The 15,589-nt window shown below is 41.6% G+C and overlaps 1 protein-coding gene across 2 annotated transcripts in view; it reads left to right on the forward strand.

The window, feature by feature from the left end:
- Positions 1-14,880, forward strand: part of IGBP1 (immunoglobulin binding protein 1) — a 33,032-nt gene extending 18,152 nt beyond the window's left edge. The window contains exon 7 of one of the 2 annotated variants that reach the window (XM_003820168.7): positions 14,389-14,880. In XM_003820168.7, the coding sequence (XP_003820216.1) occupies positions 14,389-14,537 (149 nt within the window). In that variant the 3' untranslated portion in view covers positions 14,538-14,880. Of the gene's footprint in view, positions 1-10,898; positions 11,018-14,388 lie in introns of those variants that run through there. The other variant, XM_063601606.1, reaches the window with a different exon arrangement.
- The last annotated feature ends 709 nt before the right edge of the window (positions 14,881-15,589 follow it).

Below are 15,589 nucleotides of genomic sequence, written 5' to 3' on the forward strand. Positions count from 1 at the left end.
TCCCAAAGCATTGGGATTACAGGCATCAGCCACCGCGCTCAGCTTCATTTGATCCTCTTAACAACTTCATGAAGCAGACATTCTTATTCTCATTTCAAGATGAGAAAGTGCTCTGGGACAAATAGGTGAAAACAAAAATAAAAATAAATAAGATGCGCCAGGCACAGTGGCTCAGACCTGTAGTCCCAGCACTTTGGGAGGCCGAGGCAGGCGGATTGCTTGAGCTCAGGAATTCGAGACCAGCCTGAGCAATATGGCGAAACCCCGTCTCTACCAAAAATACAAAAACCAGCCGAGCGTAGTGGTATGCACCTGTAGTCCCATCTTCTCGGGAGGCTGAGGTGGTAGGATCATGTGAGCCTGGGAGGCAGAAGTTGTAGTGAGCGAAGATCACGCCACTGCACTCCAGCCTGGGTGACAGAGTGAGACCCTGTCTCAAATAAATAAATAAAATGAGGAAGTAGTCACTGGGAACTGACTTAAAGTGGCCTGGCTAGGATTTAAAATCAGACCTTCAAATTCCCAGGTTCAGTTCTGTTTCTACTATAGCACCAAAAAGAGAAGAGTGGTAATTTGAAAGGATTAGCTTTTCACCTGTGGGCAGACTGCAGTTACTATGATGTAACTGCATGTAACTTGGATAGGAACTTGCAGTCTTACTGTTTGAGGAATGAGAGAACTGAGATCAGGGTGAATAGCAACTGAAAAATGAAGGAGGTTATCCCAGAAAAGAGAGAACCACAGAGAAGATGCCCTGATTCTGTATATAAACCCTACTGAAATCTCTGGCTGACTATGCATGCACAGAATGGACTCTTAAGCACCTCAACTAAGGCTAAAATAACTGAATGGAGAATTCAGCTGTTGCCCATTGCAAGGGAGATAGAATTTGGTATTTTGGTTTTAGACGAGTTAATTGCCTGCTAAAATGAAAAATCAGTACTCCTTAGAGGAATGAAACAGAATTCAGAATCTCTACAATATATCATTTATCACGTTTAGAATTCAATCCTAAGCTATTAGACATGAAAAAAACAAACAGGAAAATGTGACTCATAACTCAAAAGAAAAGGCAATCAATGGATACCAACCCCAAGATAACTCAGATGTTGGAATTAGCAGACAGGGACTTTAAAGCAGCTATTATTTTTATCCTCAAGGGCAGAGAGCAAAATATGTTTGTAATTAATGAAAAGATAAGAAATCTCAGCAGAGAAATAGAAACTATACACACAAATTCTGGATTGGAAAAATACAGTATCTGAAAATGTAAAGTCACTGGATGAGCTTAATACCAGATTGTTGCTGACAGAAGAGCCTGTCGGTTAACTTGAAGATCAATAGAAATTATCCAATTTGAAAAAAAAGATTGGATAAAAGTAAGCAGTATCTCAGTGGCCTGCGGAATTATGTACAAAGGTCTCATGTATGCGCAATTGGAATGCCAGTACCAGAGGAGAAAGAAGGGAACAGAAAAACTTGAAGAAATGATGACTAAAGATTTCCCAAGATTCAGAAATGTCAGCAAACCCCAACAGTTTAAATACAAACAAAATCACACATAGGCACATTATACTCAAACTGCAGAACACCAGAGAGAAAGAGGAAATTTTGAAATCATCCAAAGATAAAGTACACATTACAAATAGGAGAACAAGGATATACATTATTGCTGAATTTCCATTAAAAACTGTGGGCGCCAGAGATGGTGGAACAGCTTCAAAGTGGTGGGGGGAGGAACCTGTCAACGTATAATTTTATACCCAGTGAAAAATATCCATAAAATGAAGATGAAATTAAGACATTTTCAGATAAATGAGAGCTAAAAGAATTCTTCACCAGAAAATTGGCATTAGACAAATGCTGAAGGAAATTCCTCAGGCTGAGGGGAATGGTATCAGATAGAAATGTAAATACTCAAGTAGTGAAGAGCAGCAGAAATGGTAATTATGTGGGTAAATACAAAGGACTGTCTTCCTCAACCCAGTTTTTAAAAACTATACGTAGCTTCTCAAAGCAAAAATTACAATATTGACTTGTGAGGTTTATAATGTATTAGGTGTAATATATGTGACAGCCATCGCAAAAAGGACAGGGTAAGTGGAACTATTTTGTTTGTGAGATTCTCCTGTTTTATGTGAACCGATACATGTCTATTGCTGTATAACAAATTACTCTAAAACTTAGCAATTTAAAATAATCAGCATTTATTGTATCATAGTTTCTGAGGGTGAGGAATTCAGAAGCAACTGGGTGGTCCTAGCTCAGAAACATTCATGAGGTTGCAGTCAAGCTGTCAGCTGGGGCTGCAGTCTTCTGGAAGCTTGGATGGGACTAGATAATTCACTGCCAAGCTCATCGATGTAGCTGAGGACAGGAGGCTCACATAGGGTTGCTCACAACAGCTTCCGTTCCCCAAAGTGAATGATCTGAGAATGACCAAAATCAAAAGGCTCAATATCTTTTATAACCTAATGTTGGAATATGACTTCTGCCCTATTCTATTAGTCATATAGACCAACCCTGATACAGTATGAGAGGAGACTCCATAAAAGCATGAATACCAAGAGGCTGGGATTGTTGTGCACCATCCTTGAGGCCCCCCATCACATAATTTTTTTTTTTTTTTTTTTGAGACGGAGTCTTGCTCTGTCGCCCAGGCTGGAGGGCAGTGGCGCGATCTCGGCTCACTGCAAGCTCCGCCTCCCGGGTTCACGCCATTCTCCTGCCCCAGCCTCTCGAGTAGCTGGGACTACAGGCGCCCGCCATCACACCCGGCTAATTTATTTTTGGATTTTTAGTAGAGACGAGGTTTCATTGTGTTAGCCAGGATAGTCTCGATCTCCTGACCTTGTGATCCGCCCGCCTCGGCCTCCCAAAGTGCTGGGATTACAGGCGTGAGCCACTGCGCCTGGCCCCCATCACATAATTTTAACTCTTAAGTAGGCTGGGAAGTTAAAGATGAACATTGTATTTCCTAGAGCAGCCACTTAAAAAATAATTTATCAAGAGAACGAGAAAACAAGCCACAACCTGGGAGAAGATACTTGCAAAAGACTTATCTGATGAAGGACTTTGTATATTTTACCCAAAATATACAAAGAACTCTTAAAACCCAACAATAAGAAAAGGAGCAGTTTTAGGCCAGGTGTGGTGGCTCACACCGGTAATCCCAATACTTTGGGAGGCCAAAGTGGGAGGATCCCTTGAGCCCAGGAGTTCAAGATCAGCTTGAGCAACATGGTAAGACCCCTCTCCACAAAAAAAAAAAAAAAAAAAAAAAAAGTTTTAAAAAACTAGCCAAGTGTGATGGTTCGTGCCTGTAGTCCCAGATACTCAGGAGGCTGAGGTGGGAGGATTGCTTGAGCCTGTGAGGTCGAGGCTGCAGTGAGCTATTATCGTGCCCCTGCACTCCAGCCTGGGTGATAGAGCAAGACCGTGTCTCAAAAAAAAAAGGGAGCAGCCTGATTAAGAAGTGGGCCAAAAACCTTAACAGATAACCTCACCAAAGAAAGTATACAGATGACAGATAAGCATGTGACAAGATACTCTACATCATGTCATTAGGGCAATGCAAATTAAACAACACTGAGATACCACTATACACCTGATAGAATGGCCAAATCCAGAGCACCTCAAATGTAAATAGAATAAACCTTCGAATTAGAAGTCAGGGATCGATTATCAGGTCTAGCTGCATGCTGTCTATAAAAGATACATTTTAAATACGAAGACACAGATTGGTTACAAATAAAAAGAAGAAAAAAGATATATAGGTGGCTCACGCCTGTAATCCCAACACTTTGGGAGGCCAAGGCAGGCGGATCATGAGGTCAGGAGTTCAAGACCAGCATGACCAACATGGTGAAACCCCATCTATACTAAAAATAGAAAAATTAGCCGGGTGTGGTGGCACACGCCTGTAATCCCAGCTACTCAGGAGGCTGAGGCAGGAGAATCGCTTGAACCCAGGAGGCTGAGGTTGCAGTGAGCCGAGACCACACCACTGCACTCCAGCCTGGGTGACAGAGTGAGACTCTGTCTCAAAAAAAAGATATATAGGTTGAGCATCCTAAATCTGAAAATGAAAAACCTGAAATGCTCCAAAATCCGAAACTTCTTAAGGCTAATGTGATGCTTAAAGGAAATGCTCACTGAAGCATTTTGGATTTTCAGATTGGGGATGCTCAACCAGATATGATGCAGATATTCCAAAATAAAAAACAAATCTGAAATACTTCTGGTCCCATGCATTTCAGATAAGGGATACTCAACCTCTACCATGCTAACAGTAAGCATAAGAAAGCTGCAGTAGCTATAGTAATATCAGATAAAGTAGATTTCAAGACAAAAAGGTATTATCAGAGATTTTAAAAGGGCATTTCCTACTGATAAAGTGGCAACTTATCAGGGAGACATAGCAGTCATAAATGCGTTTGTGCCTAATAATTTTCAAATTATTTACTTGAATACTTACAGGCTACTGTAGGGTTATTCATTGGCCCAATTTCAATATTGTTGTGTCTCAAGGAACAGAGAGGCCTGGAGCAGGGTTGGGACAGCCAGTCAGTGGAGCAGTCAGAACATAACACATTTACCCATTAAGTTCTCCGTCTTCTGTGGGCATGGTTTGTGGTGCCCCAGAACAATTACACTGGTAATACCAAAGACCACAGATCACCATAACAAATGAAATAATGAAAAAGTTTGAGAAACTGAGAATTACCAAAATGTGGCACAGTGACACAAAGTGAGCAAATGCTCTTAGAAAAAGGGCACCAATAGACTTGCTCGCTGCAGGGTTGCCACAAACCTTCAATTTGTTAAAAAAAAAAAAAAAAAAAAAGTCTCTGCAAAGCACAATAGAGTGAAGCACAATAAAACGAGGTATGCCTTCACCTTCTTTTCAGATACCCATGGAACATTCACCAAGGTAGATCATATACTGGTCCATGAAATAAGTCTCAATAAATTTTCAAAAATTGAAATCACACTGAATATGTCCTCAGACCACAATGGAATTAAATTAGAAATCAATAATGTACCTAGAAAATTCTCAAATATTTGAAAATTAAACAGTACACTTCTAAATAACCTATAGGTCCAAGAAGAAATTAGAAAGAAAATTAGAAAATACTTCTAACTGGGAATAAGTTCAAGAGATCTGTTATACAGCATGGTGACTATCGTTAATAGCTGGGTGCGGTGGCTCACGCCTGTAATCCTAGCACTTTGGGAGGCCGAGGCGGGTGGATCACCTGAGGTTGGGAGTTCAAGACTAACCTGGCCAACATGGTGAAACCTCGTCTCTACTAAAAATAGAAAAATTAGCCGGGCGTGGTGGCGGGCGCCTGTAATCCCAGCTATTCGGGAGGCCGAGGCAGGAGAATCGGTTGAGTCTGGGAGGCAGAGGTTGCAGTGAGTCAAGATCACGCCATTGCACTCCAGCCTGGGCAACAGAGCAAAACTCCATCTCAAAAAAAATAAAAATAAAAATAAAATACAGAGTAGATGTTAAGTGTTCTTACTGCAAAAATAACAATGTGTAAGGTACTGCATCTTTTAATTAGCTAGATTTAACTATCCCATAATATATACTTCAAAACATACTGTACACAATAAATATATGTTTGCCCATTTAAAAATAAATAAAAGAGAATACTTTGAACAGAATTACAGTGAAAGTACAGCATCAGAATTTATGGGATACAACTCGAGCAATGCTGAGATGGAAATATGTGTAACTTTCAACACTTATGTTAGAAAAAAGGAAGATAAAATCAATTACCTAAGGTTTTACCTTAACAAGGGTGGGGGTGGGGACATAGGGAACAAAGAAAGCCCAAAGTAAATAGATGAAAGGAAATAAAGGCAGGGAAACTAGGGGTGGTCATGGTTCTGGTAGTAATGCACAAAAATTGGACACGTGTATACTCCCATGACCTGGCAGTTTCACTACTCGGTATATACCTAAGAGGAGTGAGACCATATGTCCACAAAAGACCTGTACAAGATTGAACATAGCAGCATTATTTGTAATAGTCCACACTGAATACACACCACTCAAATGCCCATAAATAATAGAATTAAGAATAAATTTTGGTATATTCACACAATGGAAAACTATGTAGCAATAAGGTTAAACTATAGTTTGTTCGCTATAAGTGACAAATATAGCTGAATCGTGTGAAAAAAGCCAGACGCAAAAGAGTATATACTGTATGATTCCATTCATACAAACTTCAACAAACAGGTAATACTTGTGTGTGCTGGTTGAAAGCTAGTAAGTGTTCACCCTTAGTTGGGGATCATGAATGGAACTGGACCTACAGGGTCTTCTGAGGAGTTAGAAATATTTTGTATCTTCATCTGGGTACTGATTACATGGATGTGTTCAATATGTGAGAGTTCACTGAGCTATACAAATGTTAGTATACTTTTCTACATGTATGTTACACTTCAGTGAATGTGAAAAAACCCATGGACAATATTTATAATGAAAATAGGTGGCAGTGTATCCCCATGAACCTCACAATAAAAACAGGTAAGGGCAAATTACCCATAGCCACAAGATCCAGCAGTTATTGGCATCTGTGCAGGAGAAAACCAGAGTTGACAGGCCATCTGAAAAACTTGACAAACCGAATTCCAAAACAGTGTATTCCCTAGAAAGAATGGCAGTCCAATTTAAGAACCGCAGTTGAAACTGGGAGGGATGAGTATGAGGGTCCAATAGTCAGAAGGTCTGAAAGCGATAGAGTAGTCTAGTCCTTAATGAACTCTTGAAGTTGATCCACCGGTCTCCCTTCCAGGACAGGGACTCACACTGAGGAGAAATTGCTGACAGTAGAATTGAGATTAAGCAGGACAGGAATAGAAAAAGAAAGAAAAGGTCCAGATGAAATTAGGAGAGAGGACCAGAACCAGGAACTCCAATCAAGCAAGTAATCATATTTCTTTAATTCACATAAAAACAGCAGAAAGGGAGCCCTTATGAAGTTAGAAAAGCTGCTCTGAACCATGCTTCTTTCTACAAGTTTAGGAAAACATTTCACATAAAAATGAACAACAGATTGTGGTGATGGTTGCACAACTCTGAATATAAAACACTGAACTGGGCTGGGCGGGTTGGCTCACACCTGTAATCCCAGCACTTTGGGAGGCGGATCACGAGGTCAGGAGTTTGAGACCAGCCTGGCCAAGATGGTGAAACCCCGTCTCTACTAAAAATACAAAAAAAAAAAGAAAAATTAGCCGGGCATGGTGGTACGTGCCTGTAGTCCCAGCTACTTGGGAGGCTGAGGCAGGAGAATTGGCTTGAACCCGGGAGGCAGAGGTTGCAGTGAGTCGAGATCGTGCCACTGCACTCCAGCCTGGCAACAGAGTGAGACTTTGTCTCAAAAATAAAAAAAAACAAAAAACACTGAAATGTATACTTTTAAGTGGGTAGATTTTATGGATTGTGAAATACAGCACAAAGCTGAGAAAAAGCGAACAGAAAATTATCAAAGTCAAACCCTACACAAAATTATTAGAAGAGAAAAACACTACAGAAAGACACGCTCAAAAAAACAGAACAAATCTGAAACATGGTATCCAAAAAAGAGTTGGAAGATATTCAGAAAATAACATAGGACATGGAAGGACAATATAAAACAGGATTAGAAAAACTCAGAAATATGACAGCTTGGGGAACATGAATCATTTCAGAAATATAGGCTAAAGTAGAAGGAAACAAGAATGAGTGAACACAACAGAAAATGCCTTACTATGGTAAAAGGAAGGAAAATTTTAAAACGAAAAAAGATAAACAGGGTTTGAGGAAAAGTGACATATACTAAAGATAGTAAAGAAGACCTGGCATATAGATAATAGGATTATCTGAAGAAGAAAGCCAAAGCAAGGAAAAAGAATAAATGCTAAAAGTTAATATTAAGGAAAGTTTCTTGGGATTAAAAAAGTTGCGCGGGGGGAATCTCTTGGTGTTGGGTGTGACGCGACCCACAGGCAGCCACAGCAGTGATGTGTTCCAAGGCACAGGTGCTCAGGGTGGCTGTGGAGCTTGGTCCTGGGTCCAGTGTCTTCTTGAACTGCTGCGGGACCTGTGACATGGGTGCAGGTTCAGTCTCAGGCACAGGTGGATGCTGCTCTCCCACCAAGCCAAGGACTATGACTCTGAGGCACTTCTCAGTAGCTTGGGCCCAGGGGCAGGGATGTAGCTGTGATTCCTAACCTGGGGGTCAGGGCATAGTACTGGCATGGCTCTGGGGAGGGAGGGGTGTTCCAGACGCTCAGACCCCAGGGAGCAGGGCACAGTGGCAATTCAGGCACCAGGAAAGAAGATGCTGTATAGTGGTGACTCTGGACCCTGGAAGCTCTATGAGGCCGGGTGCAGTGGCAACACAGCCCCAGGAATGGTAGGGCATAGCTGTGGCTTGGGCTCCAGGGGGTGGGATGCAGTGCAATGTTGGCTTTGCTCCCCAGGAAGGTGGGACACCTCAGTGGCTCAGACCCCGGAGGGCTGGTCCAGATCCAGGGAGGTGGGGGTGCTATTGCTGTTTGGCCCAGAGAGCAGTGTGTACAGATTAGCCAAGGCTGTGTTTCCCTGGGGGGTCCAGGGACCCGGTGCCATGCAGGCTAAGGCACCAGGGTCCCAGCTGCCCCCCTGGGCCAAAGCTCCAGTTCCCTGGGGCTGAGACACTGCACCAAAGAGGCACAACTGCTCCCCTGAACCAGGCCCAGCTTCTCCATGGGGCCTAAGCTCCTGGTCCTGGAGGGCTCGAGCGCCACGGTCACTTGATAAGAAAAATCACACCATGTTCCTGGGAAATAACCCAGAATGACCAACAAGACATAGTCTAATAAAATTTCTGAACTTTAAAGAAAAAAAAGCCACAGACATCTCAGTAAAAATAGTAAGTGATTTATAAAGGAAAGCAACTTAGGTTACCCTCAGATTTTTTGAGATCTATACTTTATGCCAGAAGAAAGAAGAAAATGGAATAGCAGATATCTAAGAAACTCAGAGGGAAAAAAATGTGAGCCAAGGAACATTATACCTGGTAAAACTGACTTTCAAGTATAAAGAGTACAGATATTTATCAACATGCAGGAATTCAAGAAATATTGTTCCACCATCCCATGAATTTGCTAGAGAATGAGCTTCAGACAGCCAAAGTGTTGAGAGACATTGAAATAAGGACAGGTAGCAAGCGTTAAATGTACAGTTACTTGTAGAATTAAGATGAAATGAGGATTAAAAGGGAGATAGAGTATGTAATGCCTATGTGCCCAGATAATGTAGATAACTTTTTAAAAATGGAGAAATGGGGAAATCATGCAAAATTTTAACAGTTCTCAGTAATTATATTGGTGGAGTGTCAAAGTTAGTGTTATTATTCCAAGACTGTATAATGTGAGATAATATAAATGAGCAATTATTAGATAATCTAATTCTATCATCCTCTGTCTTTGAGAACTAGGACTTTTAATGTGAAAGAATACAGATGTAATTCCAAAGAATTTAGATTTTTTTAAAACCCTGTAGTACTCCATATGAACTCATGAGAAATTTTATTTAAAACTAAACACACACACACACCCACCCCTGCTTTTGCTCTATTCACTGAAAAGGCTTAGAAACAAGGACCAGCCCAGTAGCAATGAGTATACCTAGTAACTCCAATTGTGATACAGAAATATTCTTCCCAATATTCTTTCTTTTAAGAAATCAGGGTGTCTTAGAGAAATAACTGACTACAATTCTGGGGCAGGAAATACACAAATAAGGTTGGAACATCTTGTCATAAAAGATAGGGAAGGAGCTTTCAAAGACTACTGGGGTCATATCGAGCCAATTTAAAGATGTTTCCACTGGCCAATTCGGTTTCACAGAGGATAATTGACAGTAGCAACAAGTCCATCCAACACCCAAATCTTGGTTTCTAATACCATCCTCTAATAAATGAACCAGGGCTCCTTGGAGAAATAGCTGATTCTAGGGCTGAGGCAGGGAATATACAAGATGAACCTGGAGCATCTCGTAGTCAGATGATAGTCAACGTATGATGGGGTTATATCCTGGTAAAGCCATTCTAAGTTGAAAATATTGTTAAGTTGATAATGCATTTGCTATACCCAACCTACCCAACATCATAGCTTAGCCTAACCTACCTTCGACCTGCTCAGAACACTTACGTTAGCCCACAGTTGGGCAAAATCATCTAACACAAAGCCTATTTTATACTAAAATATTGAATATCTCAAAATATGAGGTATGGCTTTTACTGTATGCATATCACTTTCACACCATCATAAAGTTGAAAAATCTTAACTCAGGGCTCTCTGTACTAGAAAACAAGAGCTCAAAAAACTGTTGGGGTGTTAAAGGAACACAAGAGCCAGCTGCACCCTCACAGCCCAAAACTGGGAGAACTTGGGCAGGAAAGTAAATTTAACAGTATTGGATTATCACACTAGGAATAAAATAAATACACACAAGTCCATTGTGATAGAAATAAGTGGTTGAATAAGTAAATAAATGAGGGAGAAGAGATAAATCTCCCCTACAGAAAAATTTCAATTAATTTTATGTAGATACTCCTGCTTCAAGGAGGTGTAGCATGACTGTGTACCCCGAAAGTGTGGGCTGTGCTTAGTGACTTGCTTCCAGAGACTGCAATGTGGAAGGAGAGAGGAGAAGTAACTTTAGTTGGAAACCTACAAATACCACTTTGGTCAGGTCATCGAGGTTATTATCAGTGTGAAGTCAGGTTGATAGCATATATAGTATTGTCCTCCAAAACCCATTACCCTAGTCTAATTCTGTAAAAAATAGGCAACCCAAACTGAGGGACATTCTACAAAATACCTGACAAGTACTCTTCAAAACTGTCCAGGTCATCAGAATGAAGGAAAGTCTGAGAAAGAGTTACATCCTAGAGGAGACTAAAGAAACAGACAACAAAATGTACTGTGGTGACCTGGATAGGATCCTGGAACGGAAAAGGGACATTAGGTAAAACCTAAGGACATTTGAGTAATGTATGCACTTTAGTTGTTAATAATATATTAGTATTGGTTCATTAGTTGTATCACAGAAACTGTATTAATGTAAGAGGTTGATAATAAGAAACTGGGTGTGGTTATGTAGGAACTCAGTACTGTTTTCTCAATTTTTCTGTAAATTGAAAACTTCTAAAATTAAGAAGTTGATTTAAATAGTTTTTTAAAACAATAATTGTGGGCCGGGCGCGGTGGCTCGCGCCTGTAATTCCAGCACTTTGGGAGGCTTAGGTGGGTGGATCACTTGAGGTCAGAAGTTCAAGACCAGCCTGGCCAACGTGATAAAACCCCATCTCTACTAAAAATGCAAAAAGTAGCCAGGCGTGGTGGCACATGCCTGTAATGCCAGCCACTCGGGAGGATGAGACAGGAGAATCGCTTGAGCCCAGGAGGCGGAGGTTGCAGTGAGCCAAGATCACACCACTGCACTCCAGCCTGGGTGACAGAGCAAGACTCCTTTGTCTCAAAAATAATAATAATAGTTGCAACTGGTTGAAACTCATCAGATATGTTTAAATCTCTAAGTTCATAATTATATATATATATATTTTTTATTTTTTTAGAGGTGGGTCTCACACTCTGAGCCCAGGCCGGGCTCAAGCAATCCTCCTGCCTCAGCCTCTCGAGTGAGTAGGACTACAGCCATGCACTACCATGCCTGGCAGATTTTAAAAGTTTTTTTCTTTTTTATAATTTTTTGAGCCAATATAAGTGTCGTAAATTTTTTTTTTGTAGAGACAGGGTCTCGCCATCTTGCCCAGGATGATCTCGAACTCCTGGGTTCAAGCAGTCCTCCCACCTCAGCCTCTCAAAGTGCTGTGATTACAGGTGTGAGCCATCGTGCCCAGCCCATAATTATATTATAAAACAAGACCAAATTATTCAACCTCAGAGCCTAATAAGGGAACCCAATATCTTGAGAAATGGTAAATAAAGGGAAAGAGTCAAGTATTTTATCTTTTCTACTAGGTAACCAAATAGTAGTTGATGAGGGGAAGGCTCTCTTTGTAAAAGTATTCCAGTTAATTTTAAAAAGTTAAAATTAAGGGTATCACCTTTTTGAAACCCCCCAATAAATGAATGGGTCTCGGCATTGAGCATCAACAGCTCCTAACATTACAACGAGACAGAGATATTTACATGTCTCCTGATGAAGGAATGCAGCACCACCTATAATTATAATTCATCCTGAAGGGATCAAACTTGAGTCAAATCAAGCCTCTGTATTCAGCTGCCAATCTGCAGAAAATACAGGAGGACATGTTAGACTGCATCATGAGTATGCAATCAGCAAAATCCAGTCTTTGGGAAACAAACTCTACAGGTCATATGCCCCAACTTCTTCAACAGATAACTTGAAAGAAAGGGATGGAGGGGGAACCCATAGATTTAAAAAGATATCAAAACATTTTTAAATAGGCAAGGCTAACCTCAAAAATACGATGCTAGGCCAGGCACAGTGGCTCACACCTGTAATCCCAGCACTTTGGGAGGCCGAGGCAGGCAGATCACTTGAGGTCAGGAGTTCGAGACCAGCGTGGCCAACGTGGTGAAACCCCATGTCTACTAAAAATACAAAAATTAGCTGAGTGTGGTGGCAGGCACCTTTAATCCCAGCTACTCGGGAGACTGAGGCAGGAGAATTACTTGAACCCGGGAGGTGGAGGTTGCAGTGAGCCAAGATTGCACCACTGCTCTCCAGCCTGGGAGACAGAGCAAGACTGTCTCAACAACAACAACAAAAAAAGGTGATGATGCTAAGTGAAAGAAGTCAGCCGCAAAAGATCACAGATTACATGATTTTGATTTCATGTGTATGAAATGTCCAGAATAGGCACATCTATGGAGACAGAAAGTTGATTCATGGTTCTAGGAGCTGGGGGCAGGGAGGGAAGGAATGGGAATTAACTGTAAATGGGCACAAGGGATCTTTTGGGGTTATAGAATTTTTTAAATTGGATTGTGGTGATAGTTGCACAACTCTGTACTAAAAAATACATTGAGTAAAAAAATGAATGTACAAATGGACAATTACAGTGTCTAGTGGTATGCACTTGGGTGATAAAGCTGTGATGAACTCTAGGAAGTTATTACTATAAAAAGCAGTATAGAGGTTACTTTTGCAGGGGAGGAGAGTTGATTTGTATAATGTACACAGAGAGGCTTTTAGGGTGGATACAGGAGATCTGTTTCTTGACCTGAGTGGAGGCTATAAGGCCTCCTTACAAAAATTTGTTTTATATGTACTTGTGTGGTTTCCACCATGTTTTATTTTATAGTAAAGGGTTTAAAAGAAAAGAATGAGGCAAGGTGGCTCACGCCTGTAACCCCAGCACTTTGGGAGGGCCGAGACCAGCCTGGGCAACATAGGGGAAGACCTTGTCTCCACAAAAAATGTAAAAATTAGCCAAGTGTGGTGGTTCATGCCTGTGGTTCCAGCTACTCGGGAGGCTGAGGCAGGAGGATGACTTGAGCCCAGGAGTTCGAGGCTACAGTTAGCCATGATCACACCACTGTACTCCAGCCTAGGCAACAGAGAGAAACCCTATCTCAGAAAAAAAGACTCCTGAGCTGTGAGAAGAGATCAGATCCCCACACATTTCATTCATAGTAATGAGACTCTTTCTCATGAGCAAAGTCAGCGTAGCCAGGAAAATGCTGCTTTACCTCACAAAGGAAAAAAAATGCAAAAGAGATGCAGCAGTTGGTTTAATTTCTTTTGGGTGTACACTGCATGATAAGTGCCATTTGGACCTCAGAGCCTATTTCAAGCACTGCAAAATAATACGTAGGCATTCTTTTCTGGTAGGTCCAACTGCCCTGTGATTTTCAATTTTATGCACAAAAACTTATGTATGACTATAGTAAAGGAAATGGATGGAGGAGGAAACGTCAACTGCAATCCCACCCCCCTGGCAACTCACAAATCACAAATTCATAAATATTTTTTCTTTCCTGTTTTTGGATTGCAGGGGTTGTTTGGTGGTGGTGGTAATGTTTTTGTTTAGGGGCTTGGGGGGGGTGGGTGTTGGCCATTTTTGCAAGAATTCTCTTTGAAAATAGAATTCATTCTGAGGGGCACCTTTTATGATTTTTGCCTTCTTGTGGAAACCACTCAGAGCATCCTTTCGTACTATTTTTTAACATGCGATATATTAGGTAATGTAAGTTCTCTCCCCGCTTCCGCCGGGCTCAGGGTAGGCAGCTGGCTGTATTCCTGTTCTCATTGCATGTGGTTGTGCTCAGAGTGGAACTGAGGCCCCTGACGTTACTTATTAACATTCCCTCAATTTCTCACCTCCCTTTCTAATTTTTCCACTTTAGAGGAATTCAGAAAAGCAGCTCAGCAACAGGAAGAACAAGAAGAAAAGGAGGAAGAGGATGATGAACAAACACTCCACAGAGCCCGGGAGTGGGATGACTGGAAGGACACCCATCCTAGGGGCTATGGCAACCGACAGAACATGGGCTGATCTTCCCACAACACCACAGGACTGCAGGGTGCACAACTCCCCTGCCAAGGAAAACCATGCAGTCCTCCCCTCCCTGGTCTCCTGCTTCAGCTCTGTACAACGAGGGCAAAGATGCTAAATCTTGCTTTGCATTCAATAAAGTGTCAAGTGATTAAGTGTGTATTTGTACCCTAGATGATATGAACCAGCAGTCTTGTTTTGGCATCATCCTCATCATGTTGTATTCCAGTTTCTTAAGTGGAAGGAAAAGAGTGCTGAGAAATGGCTCTGTATAATCTATGGCTATCCGAATTCTCTGAAAAAATAATAAAAGTCCCCTCTATTATATGAGCCTGTACAGAAATATGGCTATCAGCTGCTTTTTTTGCCGGGGGAGTGGGGACATTTAGCTGTGGGTCTCTGGGCTTATGGGGAGGTGCCCTTTGATGTGGGCAGTGAATTGGTCCAGCATCAGATCTGCCCAGGCATTCTCCTTCCTACTGGGCATATGATATGAAGCCATATAAGTAGCACCCTGCACCATGAAGCAATCCAGCACTCTACAAGGGGAGATCATAAAAGCCAGAGCTTTCCCTGGTACACAGCACTATTCTCAGAAACTATAGCTGTAAGGTGAATGGACCGCAAGGGGATGTAGTCTACTTCCCAGTCCTATCTACCTCGTCCTAGCTTGGCCAGAAGAAATGAGAGATAAGAGGAGGCACTCTTAAAAGTCATCCTTGTGTATGTATCTGAGGCCAGAGCCTTTACTCTCATGCGTTTACCATATATCCCTTAGGGTGAGGAGTAGCCTCAGGCCATAGCCTTTTTTTTTTTTTTTTTTTTTTTTTTTTTGAGACGAGTGTCATTCTGTTGCTGGAGTGCAATGGCGTGATCTCAGCTTACTACAACTTCCACCTCCCTGGTTCAAGCAATTCTCCTGCCTCAGCCTCACAAGTAGCTGGGATTACAGGCGCCCGTCGCCACACCCAGCTAATTTTTGTATTTTTAGTAGAGACGGGGTTTTACCATGTTGGTCAGGCTGGTCTCGAACTCCTGACCTCGTGAGCCAC

This window comes from Pan paniscus, chromosome X, assembly GCF_029289425.2.
Source record: "Pan paniscus chromosome X, NHGRI_mPanPan1-v2.0_pri, whole genome shotgun sequence".
Classification (NCBI taxonomy): Eukaryota; Metazoa; Chordata; class Mammalia; order Primates; family Hominidae; genus Pan; species Pan paniscus.